Below are 15606 nucleotides of genomic sequence, written 5' to 3'. Positions count from 1 at the left end.
TTTTTTTATTTTTTATTTTATTTTATTTTTACTTTCTTTTTACCTTCCTCCGGAGCACCGTCGCTACCTTCGACCTGGGTCCGGAGTTCATGAAGTGAACGGTAGACTTACTGCGTGGATCAGGCGCAGCGGTCAGTCCTCCGGAGCACCGTCACTACCTTCGACCTGGGTCCGGGATTGCATATCCTCATTCTTTCAGGTCCCTGTTCGGGCGCCACTTGTCGCGAGCCGCGACGTCAGGATCCTGCCAGCAGGTCCTAAACCTGAAAGGATGAGGACAGAGAAACGGGAGGCACCTTGCTTCTTCAGTTGCTAGCTTTATTATAGAACCTCGCCCTTTTATACTCTCCAGCTGCATGGGAGCGAGGGCTGCACGGGAGCGAGGGAGCGAGGGTACCGCCCACACATTCCAGAGGGAAACAATAACGACCATTATGGGTTACATCTGCTACCAGCTGAACTCGCCCGTGGCTATGGGCGAGAGCACCTCCGTGCCAGCGAGGTGACTCAAAGTTCAGTCATGGCTAGGCCTGTGTCAAGGCTCACCATAATGGCTCGCCATAGTATAAGATCCCAACAATGAATGTAACTGTACTGTATCCCTAAAATGTACCAATAAACTCAATTAAAGATGAAAAAAAAAACCCCACCACTTCCTCACTACCCTACTTCCTGCACTGGAATGCATTTTTAGAACTAGCAGGTGCAAACTAAAAATATATGTCAATATTTGCCCAACTATAGCATTCCTTTTTAAGCAGCCTGAAATGATCAGCACAGCCTTGTAATTATGCCCTAGGAGTATTTTGGCTTCAGATTCACAGATGGCCAACAGCAATGTGCATGCTGCATAACTGCTTGGAGGAAGCTGTTCTGGGAACTCTTGATTACTCATTCATGTAGAGATAAAGAGACTGCATAGCTGATTTCATTTGTCCAGAAATTCATATTCTCTCTCTCTCTCTCTCTTTATATATTTATAATTAGAAACTTATTTCTAAGTTAAAACTTTTTCATTATCTTCAAACTAATATCATTAGTATGTTTATATGGTAGATTGATTTCCACATTTCTTAGCTATTTCTAGGGAGCGAGGAAATGAGATACAGAGCTGATATTATTTTCTCCCCCCATCTTTAGAAGATATTTTAAATTTAAAATAGTTGGCCCTCAAGTTACGACTGGCCTGATATACAAACAACTTGGGCTAATGAGATTAAGGGAAGATTCATCTGCCTCTTGTTATCTATAGCGTAAACATCCAGATCTCAGCTGTATTGACTTGCAACCAACTTGAGTTACAACCAGCCCTAGGAACCTGTCGAGTTCATAAGGCAAGGGTCCACTGTATTTATTGAACCCTTTCCAAAAATGCACGAGATCATCCGTATTGCCCACATCTCATGATTGGATATCAATCTTCCAATAAAATAAAAATGATCTGCTCTCCACTTCCTGCTTCCCCAGGAAATTACATCCTTTGTGGAAAATGATAAAAATCATCAAAAGTCATAATTTTTCATATTTTATATGTGATATTTTTAAAATCACCAAGTTTTCCCAGGTGTCAGGACCAAATGGACAAAAACAGAACTTGGCTAATTTAAATACCGGAGTTACCTGACAGTCTTTGAAATAATATTAATTACAACTTTTCAGAAAACAGAAAGATAATTTCACAAGAGAGCTTGGAGTTACAGAAATCCTAGCATCAAAACATACAATAACTAAATTTAAGAAGTGCATTTAATAGTAGATTAGATATGCTCTTGTCTCTATGACTTACAGTTCTAGAGAGTTAATAGCTCAATACAGGCCTCACTTTTCTAATATTGCCGCATGTTTTAAAAATTATCAGTTGCTTCTTCGTGAGCTTTAAGAAATGAATACAACAAAAACGAATCTGACAGTAATAACGCTAGACAAGTGATTCCTACCAAACCTGCCTGAGTCAATACAGAAATCAGACAGCCCCTGGCATTCTGGGAAATGTAGTCCCAGCGAGCGGCGCGAAAGAGCCGAAGCACTTCCGTTTAGGGACTCTGGGAAATGGAGTCCAGATACTGTGGGCGGGCGGAGGCACTTCCGCTCACAGAAGGCGAGGTCGGCTCGGCGATTTCGTTGGGGAAGGTGAGCGCGCTGCGGGACCCTGGGACCACTGCGAGCCCTCTTGCCCTGGGCGTGCGGCCGGCGGATACTGGGTTCGTGGCCAGAGAAACAGAACCTGGTGGGGGCGGGGGTCAGGAGGCGGCGCGCTCTGGAGCGTCGAGGCTGGGGTCTCCCGCGCTCTCCGCTGCCCCAGACCTCCCTCCCGTCCAAGCAGCCCTGCTGTTCCTCGCAGCTGTTACTGGGCAAGTCACTTCACCCCTCTTTACCTCCGTTACCTCTTGGCCGTCAAGGGTTCGGGGCTTCCAGGTTGCTTTTTTGGTGAGAATTAAATGAGATTTTACATGTGTAAAACGTTTAAAAACAATGCGTGGAACAGAATAAAATGTTGGCGGCTCCTACTAATTCCACGGTTAATCCTCGGAGAGGCGCCCTTGTTCTCAAGCGAGCTCCAGCTGCGGAGGTGCAGCCTCTTCTCTCTGGTCCTTGCCTGCTTTGGGGTTTTTCCCGAATTTCGGAACTCGTTTTAGCCGCCTCTTTAAGAGGGAGATTTCTTCCAACAGAAGCATGGCGAAGGCCCTGTGTTTACACTGGACAGAGAAACTATCATGATCACAGATTTGCAGAGTGCCCGACACGGTGGGAGGCCTTAATAAATTTTGTGCAACACCGTTTGCTGGTTGCAGATTTTTGTTGGTCGTTACCTTCATGCATTTGAGAAAAGACACTTTGCTCAGGCCCGTTCAGGTTATCATTTGCGAGTAATTTGTGCTTTTTAGAGAGAACTTATGAGGCAAACTTGCTGCTATCCACGGAACAAATTGTATATGAGACGCCCGCTCACAATCACGGACTTCTGAGGGTGACAGTTGCTCATATGACGCAAAGCAGTCGGTGTAGGAGTTTCTGAAAAGCGCATTCTAGTGGGCAGTTTTACAAAGTATAGCAGTACTTGCTTGTTTGAAACTGCGGGAAGCAGAGAGCATGACTGACATCACTGTCCCGTTTCCGTGCAGCTCTGGTGGGTTCCGGAGTCAGTAATAACTTGCTGCTAGTTGGTAGAAAACAAGTGGGGATGTCAGAATCTGAGCCCAGGCATTTTGGCCCCATTGGAGTATCAGGAAGCTTTTGAGTTAGAGCTGTTAGAAGGGTTGTTCGTGGAAGGAGCTCAGTTAGGTGCGGACCCAGCCCTTACTCTCCCCAAGCTGTGTGCGCCCCAGCATCGCTCATGATGTCTTTCCCTTCCCCAGCCTGACCTGCCCACGCTCTGCCTTTTCCCAGGAGGAAATGAACAATGACCAAGTTCCAGGTAAGTTGTTTGCCTCTGTGTTTCTTAAAAATGGCTTCTCGTTTTTATCGTGCTTGGGAGAAGTCAAAGGATACCAGAGGCAGTGAGAAAATGTTACACGGCAGGCTCTTGTCTTTTTTTTTTTTTCTTCCAAATAAAAAAGGAAAAACATTATAAACATGCTTAGGGCCAGAGATGTAGCTCAGTGGTGCTGCGCCTACTTGGAAAGCCCAAGGTCCTGAGTTCCACCCCTGGTACCAGGAAAAAAGATGCTTAAAAATCAGTTGCCTTCGTTTGCCCATATTCCTTATCAATTCCCTGATAGGTGTGTATTCATGGTCATACTTTGGGTACGGTTGTGAGTTTTATTTTGCCTACATTTTAAATGGCCACGTCATTTTCCATAGTTTGCCTAATTTTATTTTTCTTCATTCTCCATATCTGTGTGCTTTATGAATTTTGCTGTTTTGAACACATTTGCAGCGACAGTTTTCTGCCTTTTCCCCCTCAATTAAGAATTCTGAATATGGGGGAAAAAATGAGAACCAAGACTTGTCAGGTAAAGGTGCAAGATCCCAATGATGAATATAACTGTACTGTATACCTAAAATGTACCAATAAACTCAATGCAAAAGGAAAGAATTCTGAAGATTCTTTACAATCTAGAGCCTTCTTCTTTTCCTACACAGGGCGCCTCATGTTGTGGAAGGGGTCATATGTGGCTCAGTTTAAGAGGATCCTGCTGATACTGACCTCAGAGGAAGTAATTTTAGCTGTTTCAACTAAAAGCAGTTAAAATTTTTTCTTTAATTCTAAGTCCTACAGTGCATTACAGTTTTATAGTGAAGTGTCTGCTTTAAACGTATATTTTAAAGTAGCACATCTTAGTCTGAAAAGTCTAATAGCCTTAGGGACTGACCAGGCATTACTGCGCGGATCAGCTGTGTGAACAGAGAGATTTGTAAACACAGATGGATGTCCACTCATTGCCCATCCAACACTAAAAGTTTTAATGCCTAAGCCAGGTTTTTCAGATAGTCCATTCAGGTGTTGGAAGGGAAGAGAGCTCGCCATTCAGGGACGCTGTGTGGCTTGTGTTCCTGGCTGTCCTGGTGGGTGAAGGGCTCCAGAGACAGCATCGTCCTCACCTGTTCCCCTCCTAGGGCTGGCTCTTTGCCAGATGTGTCCCCTGGTCATTGAGTACGTGTTCAGCACACCAACCAAATCAAAGGCAGAAAAGCAGAATCTTTACTTAATTTTTATTTTGCTCCATTAAGTTTATTGGTACATTTTAGGTATACAGTACAGTTACATTCATTATTGGGAGCTTGTACCTTTGCATGATGCATCTTGGGTCTTATTTTTTCCCCATTCCCCTACCCTCCATCCCCTCCTTCCCTATTTACAAACACTTTGTATCCGTGTTTTTCCCTTTTCTCATATTTTTTCTTTTCCCTTCTTTGCTTTCCCCTATCTTTCCCACTTTCCCTACTCCTTTAGATGTTTTCTTCCTATTTCACATTATCATTTTATACATTTTGATCCTTATTTGCACTTTGTCTTTCACACCAGAGAAACTATTCAATATTTACATGTGTGTCCTATTTATTTCACTTAAGAGTATGTCCTCAGTGTGCATCCACTTGGCTATAAATGTCTTCAGTTTCTCATTCTTTATGGCTGAGTAGTACTAAATTTTATTTTTAAAAACCCACATATTCTTTATCCAGTTTCCAGTTGATGGGAATCGGGCTGTTTCCAAGGTTGTTTGTTTGTTTGTTTTGGTACTGGGGATCGAACTTGGACCCTTGTGCTTTTGAGGCAGGCGGCAGAATCACTGAGCCAAACCCTTCTCCAAGTTTTAGCTTTTACAAATGGTGCCACTATAAACATGGGTGTGCATATATCACTGTGGAATGATTCTTTTAATCCTTTTGGGAAGATACCCAGCAGGGGAATAGCTGGGTCAAATGGGACCTCTAATCCTAGTTGCTTGAGGTATCTCCACATTGATTCCCACAGTGGTTGCACCAGTCTGAAAAGCAGACTCTTTAGATAAAAACATTTTAATTTCCATGCTGAAAAACACCCCACATAGAGTTATGAGGTAAATAACAAATAGAAATGGGAGATTATACTTGCCTGAAAGAGGTTTAGTATTTGTGATAAGACTTTTCTGATGCATAAGACACCCTAGTAGGACTGAGCAAAGTAAAAAGATGGGCAGTATGTAAACATCTTTTAATTAATAAATGAAAGTTTAAAAGGACTGTTTTTATTACCAAATTACTCAAGATTTTAAAAAATAAGATAATGGAAAATCAAAGATACTTACGCTCTTTTACATGCAAGTTAATTGAGAAAATAGCCATTATATTAGCAAAATGGAGGTTTGGTTTTGTTTTGTTTTTTTAGTACCGGGGATCAAACTCAGGTCCTTGCGCTTGCAAGGCAGGCGGTGGAACCACTGAGCTAAATCCACAGCTGGTGTTTATTTTTTTTGCACTCACTGTAACAAATAACCAAACTGAGTTGGCTGAGATCTGTGTAAAAACGTTTCTTGCAGTCTTGTTTTGTAACTCTAAAGTTATTGAATTGTGTGTTATTTGTAATGATTAAATACATTATAGAGCATCACTTTTATAGAATACTGTGTAACCAGGAATGGGATGAAGTCGATAATGGTGATGATGGTGATACTGGCATTCATTGTGCACTTAGATACCGCTACATGGTTTCACTCGGTTGATCTCTTCAGGGGCCTTATGATGCAAGTTCTATTATATGGACGAGGAAGTTGAGGTATTGAGAAGTTAGGTGACTCAGCTAAGCACCTTGGACAGTTAACTGAGGCAGATGCTGGAGCGGTGCTCTTCACCGTGGCCCTGAATGCTGCCGTGGTCACAGAGAGGTTGCATTCCTGTGAACACAGAATGAACTACATTATCTGTCCCAGGGAGCTAGTGGAGGCTGTTCGGTTGGTGAGCACTGGCAGCACTTGAGTACCCCTTATTCAAAAATAGTTGGGACCGGAAGTGGTTCTGATGGCAAGAGATTTTTGGATTTTGGAATAGTTACGTAGAATTTACTGGCTAAGCATTGCTAATCTGAAATCCAAAATGCTGTAAACCGTAAAACTCTTTAAATGGTGTCACTTCTCAGGAAATGTCCAATTTGGAGCATTTTGGGTTTGGGAAAAGTTATACTCACTCTGCACTGCCCGGTGAGAGGTTGGCACTGCTGACACGAGGGGTACAAAATCAACACAACATTTTTGACAAGATTGGCACTCTCAGATTATAAATGTGTGAATGCACGATTAAACAGTGACGATGCTAGGGACTTCGGTACCTAAGGGGTACCGTGTTACATGTACCTGGTATCTTTTTACCCCAAGTACTTTTGGTATGGCTGTGGAGGGAGAAGAACAAGAACTCTGCTGAAGAAGTTGCTTAGGTCCCAGTGGCCAGTGGGTATAAGATTGAGGTAACACATGTTTGATGTCGTAGGAAGCAGTGACCTTCAGGGACGTGGCCGTGGTCTTCAGCGAGGAGGAGCTGGGGCTGCTGGACTCTGCCCAGAGGAAGCTGTACCGAGACGTGATGCTGGAGAACTTCAGGAACCTGCTCTCCGTGGGTGAGGAAGGCCCGCTGTGGAACCTGACCTCATCTCCTTGAGGCGGGCTTCTCAGTCTTGGTGCTGTTAACTCGGTGGTCTTTGAGCTCGGTAGTAGTGTGTTATAGGGGCCGGCTTGTGTATTTAGGCTGTTTAGCAGCATCCATGGCCTCTGCCCAAGAGAGCTCCCCACAGTGAAAGTCCTCAGAGAGCAGTTTTCCAGCCCTCCTGGAGTACAATGAGTTGCTGGCCTTTGTTCCAAAGCAAACTTGCCTTTGTAAATGAACAACAAACGAACAGTAGCGCTTAGCTGCTCCAGAGTCTCTCTTTTTTTTAAATCTTTTGTAAATCATAATCCATGGGTGGGTTGTGAAATCTAGTAATCAGCGTTTATGTAATGAAACAGTAGCAGTGTCGGTGCTCCTTAGGAAGGGTGCTGTGTGTTGTAGCAGTGACTGTAGGTGTTGGAGTAAAAGGCGTGAGACCGAAGTGATGAAAGCACATTGGTCAGAAGCAGATCATTGACTCTCTTATTTCAGTAGTTTGTCTTTCTAATAATAGTAAATGTATTTCTTACACTGTGTCATGATAAAAAATGTTTGTTAAATGTTGCTTGGTGGGGCCTTATGAGACAAGAACCAGACTTTTTCAGTACTCTTTGCCTTTAATATTTTCCTGTAAACCTTGTTTTTCACAGGATATCAGTCCTTCAAACCAGATATGATATCTCAGTTGGAGAGAGAGGAAAAGCTTTGGATGACGGAGATCCAAACCCAAAGAGGTAGGCATTCATGAGGGCGAGATCTGTGCCTCTGGAGCCAAGGTAGGGAGCAGCCTGGTTGTTCTGCCTCTATTCAGAGTGACCTCTTCTCTGCCTGCCAAGCAGAGAACCCCTTCGACAGTCAGATCTGGCCACTCCTCCCCTCCTCCTGCCCTCCCCAGCTTCCCGTTGCACTGTAAATCCAGCCTTTATGAGGGGCTTGAAAGGTCACGTAAGCTTTGTTTAATCTCCTAGCTTCACCATTCTGCATTTTTTCTTCTGTCATTTCCTGTTTCTTTGTTTCTTCACCCTCAAATATGATAATTATGTTTCTGTTTCAAATCCTTTTCCTTCTTTTCTCTGGCTGCAATCCAGTAAACCTCTAGCCCTTAACTTCATTCATATATTTGCTTAGAAGTCATTTCATGAGAGGCTTTCTCTGTCCAGCCTGCTTAAAATGCTATCTTCCTTTCACTTTCTTTCCTTAACTTGCCCTAATTAATGTCTAAGCTCTATACCACCTGACTTCGTAGCATGTTACATGTTTTTTGTTGTGATAAAATATATAACATATACGTCAACATTTTAATTGGTTTTGAGTATACAGTAGTATTAACTTCATTCACATTCGGCTGCACCTGTATGTTCATAATTGTTAAATCTTGAAGATTGAAGCATTCAATAATGTTCTTTATATTTAAACATTTTTTAACTTAATGGCCATTTTATCTGATATTAGGACCACTACCTTTAGTTATTTTTGGGCATGGAATATCTTCATCCATTTTTTTCCACTGTAAATCTATTTGTGTCCTTAGATTGAAACTACATTTGGTTCTTAGGGTTTTTTTTAAATAGTTATAGTCATTTATTTTTAAAAATTACAACATGATTGTAGAACATAGTATTTACATTCCTTCTGTGAAGTATGTAACAAATCTTAATTCTTTTTTCATCCCCTTTTCCTCCCCTGCCATTTGAGAAAGATCTAGCTTCTTATTCCCTTTTATTTTTATTTTATTTTGCTCTTTATTTATAATTTGTGTTTCTTGTATAAGAAACCATGTGATATTTAAGCTCGCATGATTCTTAGTTTTTAAATCCATCTTTTCAGTCTGTGTCTTTTTATTGGGGAATTTAATCTGTTAACATTTAAAGCAGGACTTACTGTTTGTGTGGGACTTGGCTGAGGAGTAAATGGTTAAACTGTGGGGCAAAAGCATGCAGGCTCTGTGAGAAGTAACGGTTACACAACAAGAGGTTCAGATTAGTGAATCAAGTCACCTCTGGCTGTAGTCTTCCCCCTTTCCCCAAGAAAACTGCCTAGCCTGGAGACAGCTCCTTACCCAAACTGCTTTACCTCTTTTCTCTCTTAAACTGATATTCTGAATAAAACCCAGATAGTTCTTGGCCTTGGTGCTCCTCTTGGAAGTCTCTGAATTGAGTCAGCCCCTTGGGCCTTCTCTGTGATCGAACTAAGTCTCATCTCTGAGTAATGTTTCATTCTGTACATCACCATGGTCACTCACTGCAACAACTGTTGCTGTTTTGTTTTTTGTTGTCCCTTCTTTAATATTCTGTGTGTGTAGTGCAGATTTTGATTGTTTTGCTTTCTGTAGCTATTTTGTTGTTAGCATGAAGATTACATAAAGCATGGTGAGTTAACCTCAGTCACATTCAGCAACATTTTTTTTTTTTACGTCTGCCCTCCCTTATGTTACAGATGTCAACAGATTACATCTTTATATATTGTATATTCGTTAATATAGACTTAAAATTTTGTGTGCTTTAATCTTATAAATCCTTTAAAATTTTTAAGCTGAAACTGAATCAAATTATAGTACAGGTTTTGTATTTGCCCACAGATTTACCTTTAGTTTAGAACCTTGTTTTCATAGGGCTTTGAGTAACCATTCTGTGTCCTTTCAACTTGAAGGACTTTCATTTAACATTTCTTATAGGGCAGGTCTTGTGATAAGCTTCTCCTTTAGGTTTTGTTTATCACCTATTTCTTTGTATTTTGAGACAGGGTCTTGCTGTATGTTCCAGGCTGGCATTAACTCACTATGAAGCTCAGGTTGGCCTTGAGCTTTAGGTGATCTTCCTGCCTCATTCGCCTGAGTGCCAGGATTATAGGCATGCACCACCATGCCAGCCTTTTCCCCATATTTTTGAAAGAGTCTTTCTGGATAGAGTATTCTCAGTTGACAGTTTTTGTTTTTTGTCAGGACTTTGAATCATCTTATTGCCTCTGGCATGCAAGTTTTATGCTGAGAAATCTTTTCATAATCTTACTGAGGATCCCTGGTATGTGATGAATCTCCTTTCCCTCACTGCTTTTACAGGTCTCTTTGTCTTTTTGACGGTTTGATTAGGTGTTCCAGTGTGAATCTTTTGGGGTTTATCCTTAGAGTGTAAGCTTCTTGGATTTGCATATTCATTCCTTTTCTCCAGTGTGGTAGTTTCTGCCTTTTATCAGATGAATTCCTCTTTCTTCTGGGACTCCCATCATGTATTTGTCGTCTGCTCTGTTCAAACTTGATCTTCAACCTGTCTTTAAGTTCATTCAATTTTCTGCTTCATGTTTTCAATTTTTATTGTACTCTTCAGCTTGAGAACTTGTTTTATTATTTTTTTCTGTTTTCTGTCTCTGCTGATATTTTGTTTTGTTCATGCAGCATTTTTCTGATTTTATTTATCAGTTGGTATTCTTCTGTAGTTTATTGAGCACATTAAAATAATTTTTAAATCATCATTTAAGTGACAGTCCAGTGCTGCTTTTCCCTGTTTCTTTGTATGCCTTTAGATCTTTTCTTGACATTAGGCATTGGAAAAAAAGCCACCTTTCCAAGTCTGCCTTCTTCCTGTTTTCTAGGGAAGACTTTCACTAATCAATAGTGTTTTGAGCCATGTGATCTGCCCAGGTGAGAGCTAAGGTCTCCAGTACTTTCTGGACATGTGTCTTGCCTGAGCTGGGTGTTTGTTTTTCCGTCTTTCTCTTACACACAGATGCTTTTAAAGGTTTTAATTTCTCAGAAGCCTGGCTTCTTAGGGCCTTTGGTGTTCTATTCCCACACCTACACACTCCCCAGGCCACTGCAGGCCTGTAGTTCCTCTGCTGTTTTGCAGAGTGGTGCCTACTGTTGCTTTCTATTACATTTTCTAACCTAGCTGGGAGTCAGGAAAAACATACCAGTTTTCATGTTATCCCTCAGACAGGTTAGAAGACTGCAAATAAGGTGTTCCCTGCTCCCTCCAGTTTGAGGCAGGGAGCTGGACTACTGGTTTCTCCAGCCCATGCCATGCCAAAACCATAAAAAGTAGCCGTGTGTACTGAACAGTGGAGAGAAGCACAAGAGGCCCAGCAGGACACGTGCTCAGAAGGGACCAGAGAAGACCTTACAGCCTCAGCCTGGGCTGAACCCAAATTTCCTATCATTTTTAACATGGCTCTCTCTTGATTCAACATTCCCTCTGTTGCTATAAATCTTTTCCAGAGCTCCTACGAATTTATTTTAGCTTGCCTATAGTTTTCTTTTTTAATATTCCCAAAGGGAAATAAAGACTCTGAGCTTCCTACTTCACATTCTTGCTGATGTCACTTTCTATCTTTAATTCCTTATTCTCTTTGTTCTTCCAGGAAACAGGAATCAAACGATGGAGATTCTTCATGAAGCAGGGTTAAGATGCCTTTCACTGGGAGAGCTTTCACATTGGCAAATCAAGGAACATGTTCTAAACAAACTAACTCAAAGTCAAGGCCCCATAGTAAATATCCGGGGAAAGGGTTCTTGGTTCTCCAGGCTGTGTGATTCCTCCTGCCATGTGAGAGCAGAAGAACCTTGTCAGGCATCCACAGAGGACAGCTGTCTTGTGAATCTTGTAGGGGATCATTCCATTGTTACTGAAAATCAAGAATTTCCAACTGAAAGAGCACAGAGTCCCTGGAGTAAAATATATCTCAGTGCGACACAGAACCATCAGAAAAGTTATACGCCACCTAAGATGAAAAACAAATTACGTATTTTTGCTCCATGTGTTGACATTTTCAGTTGTATTTCCCGCCACCATGATGATTCCATAGTGTACAAAATGGATGAAGTTCACAGCAGCAGCACATGTGGTAAAGATGTCCTAAAGGTGTCAGCACTTACTCCGCATTGTATTTACACAGGACAGAGAAGCTACCAGTGTAGTGAATGTGAGGCAGCTTTCAGTGACAGCTATGATCTTGAACTTCATCAGCAGGTGCACTTGAGAAAGAAGTCCCCGATGTGCAGAGTATCTGAGGAAGATACCAGTTATAGTCCAAGTATTCCTGTTCAGCAAAATGTTCGTACAGGGAAAAAGCGCTATTGGTGTCATGAATGTGGCAAGGGTTTCAGTCAGAGCTCAAATCTGCAGACTCATCAGAGGGTCCACACAGGGGAGAAACCTTATACGTGCCCTGAGTGTGGTAAGAGCTTTAATCAGAGCTCACATCTGTATGCTCATTTGCCTATTCACACAGGAGAGAAGCCCTACAGGTGTGACAGTTGTGGAAAGGGCTTCAGTCGAAGCACCGATCTTAACATTCACTGCAGAGTTCACACTGGGGAGAAACCTTACAAATGTGAGGTGTGTGGGAAAGGCTTCACCCAGAGATCCCATCTACAGGCCCATGAAAGAATCCATACTGGAGAAAAGCCATATAAATGTGGTGACTGTGGTAAACGCTTCAGTTGTAGCTCGAATCTTCATACCCATCAGAGAGTCCACACTGAGGAAAAACCATACAAATGTGATGAGTGTGGGAAATGCTTCAGTTTGAGCTTTAATCTTCATAGCCATCAACGAGTGCACACAGGAGAGAAACCATATAAATGTGACGAGTGTGGGAAGGGTTTTAGTTCAGCCTCCAGTTTCCAGAGCCATCAGAGGGTCCACACAGGAGAGAAACCATTTCGATGCAATGTGTGTGGTAAAGGCTTCAGTCAGAGTTCATATTTTCAAGCCCATCAGAGAGTCCACACTGGAGAAAAACCTTACAAATGTGAGATATGTGGGAAGCGCTTTAATTGGAGCTTGAATCTCCACAATCATCAGAGAGTCCACACAGGAGAGAAACCCTACAAGTGTGAGGAATGTGGTAAAGGTTTCAGTCAGGCCTCAAACCTTCAAGCTCATCAGAGTGTCCACACCGGGGAAAAACCATTCAAATGTGACGCATGCCAGAAGCGATTCAGCCAAGCCTCACATCTTCAAGCCCACCAGAGAGTCCATACTGGTGAGAAACCCTATAAATGTGCTACATGTGGTAAGGCCTTCAGCCAGAGATCAAATCTTCAAGTCCACCAGATCATCCACACTGGTGAGAAACCTTTTAAGTGTGAGGAGTGTGGGAAAGAATTCAGTTGGAGTGCGGGTCTCAGTGCTCATCAGAGGGTTCACACTGGAGAGAAGCCCTACACATGTCAGCAGTGTGGGAAAGGCTTCAGTCAGGCCTCACATTTCCACACACACCAGAGGGTCCACACTGGAGAGAGGCCTTACATATGTGACATCTGCTCTAAGGGCTTCAGTCAGAGATCACATCTTGTCTACCATCAAAGGGTCCACACTGGAGGGAACCTGTAGAATTTGAGGTGTGAAGTAGCCTTCATCTAGAGCTCATGTCTGTCTTCAGGAGGCCCCAGTTGACTGTAGGAAACTTTTCAGAACTGAGAAGCTCCTTAAATGATGTGCTTTAACGACTCAAGATTAATTCCTTACAAATATCAGATTTAACAGAAAACTTTGTTCTACAAATGTGACCAGTGTTTATACCCAACTACCAAAATGTCACCATTCTCTGGATGTGACACAGCAGAAGAATCAACATTCATCAGAGTGTACCAGGAGAGAGGCCTTATACATGAAGATTATGGGCAAGACTTTAATGAAAGTATGATTGACAGAACTGATGTCAAAGAAAGTGTAACTTCCACTAGGGAGGTTCTCCTCACTGTCTCTGCTATGCAGAGCTGCGCTTGGCTCATAATAAGGTCCAGCAGTTTCTGAAGAAAGTGGAGGACATCCTTATAATTAGGACCTATATATAAAAATGCCAGTCAGTTCTCTACTTTATACTCATTAATTTATATTCATAAGGAATCCTGAAGTAGCCTTAATGACAGTTTCAGGAAACAGTAAAGTATAAAAAAATAAATACTCCTTAATGATAATTTCAGGAAATAGGTATAAAAAATTAATACTGCCATCCGTGGTAGTACAAACTTGGACAAAAGACTTGGAAGTCACTTCCGCCCATCACAGCTTCAGTTCTTTGTACAGTGTATCAATTGTATACAGTGTAACTTTTTAGTACTGTTTATAGACAAAAAGCACTTTTTTATTAATGTGACACTACAATTTATATAATTATTATTTGGGTGCCCTAATTAAGGTAGGGTTTTACTGTAACTGAAAATGTTAAAAGCGATGACTGATGACAAAGTTTCTTAGTAAATTTAATTCTTAATAATTAGTTTATTTTCATTCAAGCTTAGGTCAAATTCCTTTTCTATGTGTACTTCATTTAGGCTTCTCTAAGAAGAGCTTTGACTATGTCTCAGTCTGTTTTGTGGTGCTATAACAAAATCTCCAAGACTGGATAATTCATGAAGAACAAATTAATTTCTTACAGTTCTGGAGTCAAGGCCTGGAAGTTGAAGGTTAAGAAATTTGCATAAGGCAAGGCCCTTTTAACGCATTTTCTCTCAGCAAGAGGTAGTGGTGGAGAAAGGGAAAGAGGAGGAATATGGACTCCTGCAGTAAGGAGCCTATTCCCATAATAACAGAATCAATCCGTTAGTGACCCAGTCACCTCTTAAAGATCCCACATCAACACTGTTATACTAGGGATTATACTCTAACTCGTGAACTTTGTGGGGACCCATTCAAACCATTGCAGGCAGATTTCAAAGACCTTTGTTTTGTCAGATTCCTCATGTCTAGTGCTTTTACTCTCAGAATGGGGAGGGGGTATGCCAGAAACCTGTTGAATTTTGAGGGGTTAGAGTTTGACACCTCATGGTGTGAATGAACACCCTGAGTTTTGGGGAGATTTGTTGGTGAATATAAATCAAGATAGCCTTTGACCTGGCAGTCTCTGCACTAGAAATGTTGCTCAGAAGAGTGTACCAATGGGGGCCAGGGATTTAGCTCAGAGGTTCTGGCGCCTGCCTCCCAAGCCCAAGGACCCCCGGAGTTTGATCCCCGGTACCAAAAAAAAAAAACAAAAAAACAAGATTGTACCAACGATGAAAAATCATAAACAAGGATATTCTGAATTTTTAGAAAGGAAATAGTAAAAGATTTGACTGAATCTTGCTATGTTCTAATATACAGCCATTAAATAGATTTGTAATGAGAGGAAAAACTCATTCATAAGAAAATTAGGTTAGAGCCTTTGTTGTATGATTCAATTAATAGAAGTCTATCTAAAGATGACCATATGCATAAAGATAATGCACAGAAGGAAATCTAGCAGAGCCTGGCAGGGAGTACGGGATACTTGTTTTCTTTAACTTCTTAAAAAGTTACAGTGACATCAATTGAAACAAGTTATACATAAATGGAAATGTTTTACCTCACTAAATGACATAAACCTGTTAAAGATGTATGCAGAAGGACACGGGAATAACAAACTGCATTTATCAGTTGTCTGTCAACATACTTGGGGGCTTATCCATGTAGTGGAATATTATGCAGAATGAAAGGTTAATTCATAATTACTGACATTGGTAGACACCCAGTAGAAAATAGAAAAATATAATTTTGTATGATTATGTGTATATGATCTTACTGCTTTATAAGC

At 41.5% G+C, this 15606-nt stretch overlaps 1 protein-coding gene across 2 annotated transcripts; it reads left to right on the top strand.

Moving 5' to 3' along the window:
• Nucleotides 1–2050: 2050 nt before the first annotated feature.
• On the top strand, nt 2051–14267 carry LOC104861692 (zinc finger protein 235). Of its 2 annotated transcripts, none has more exons than XM_010623225.2 (5): nt 2051–2130; nt 3357–3415; nt 6904–7030; nt 7707–7790; nt 11410–14267. In XM_010623225.2, exons 2-5 carry the CDS (start codon nt 3401–3403, stop codon nt 13383–13385), a joined length of 2202 nt encoding a protein of 733 aa, XP_010621527.1. In that variant the 5' UTR covers nt 2051–2130; nt 3357–3400; the 3' UTR covers nt 13386–14267. The 2 variants fall into 2 exon arrangements, with proteins under 2 accessions (XP_010621527.1, XP_010621529.1); XM_010623227.2 differs by having other exon boundaries at nt 2122–2201.
• The last annotated feature ends 1339 nt before the right edge of the window (nt 14268–15606 follow it).

Source organism: Fukomys damarensis, unplaced genomic scaffold (genome assembly GCF_012274545.1).
Source record: "Fukomys damarensis isolate Sample0158 unplaced genomic scaffold, DMR_v1.0_HiC HiC_scaffold_19, whole genome shotgun sequence".
Lineage (NCBI taxonomy): Eukaryota > Metazoa > Chordata > Mammalia > Rodentia > Bathyergidae > Fukomys > Fukomys damarensis.
Note: the sequence above shows the minus strand (reverse complement) of the source record. Positions and strands in the feature narration are given on the sequence as shown.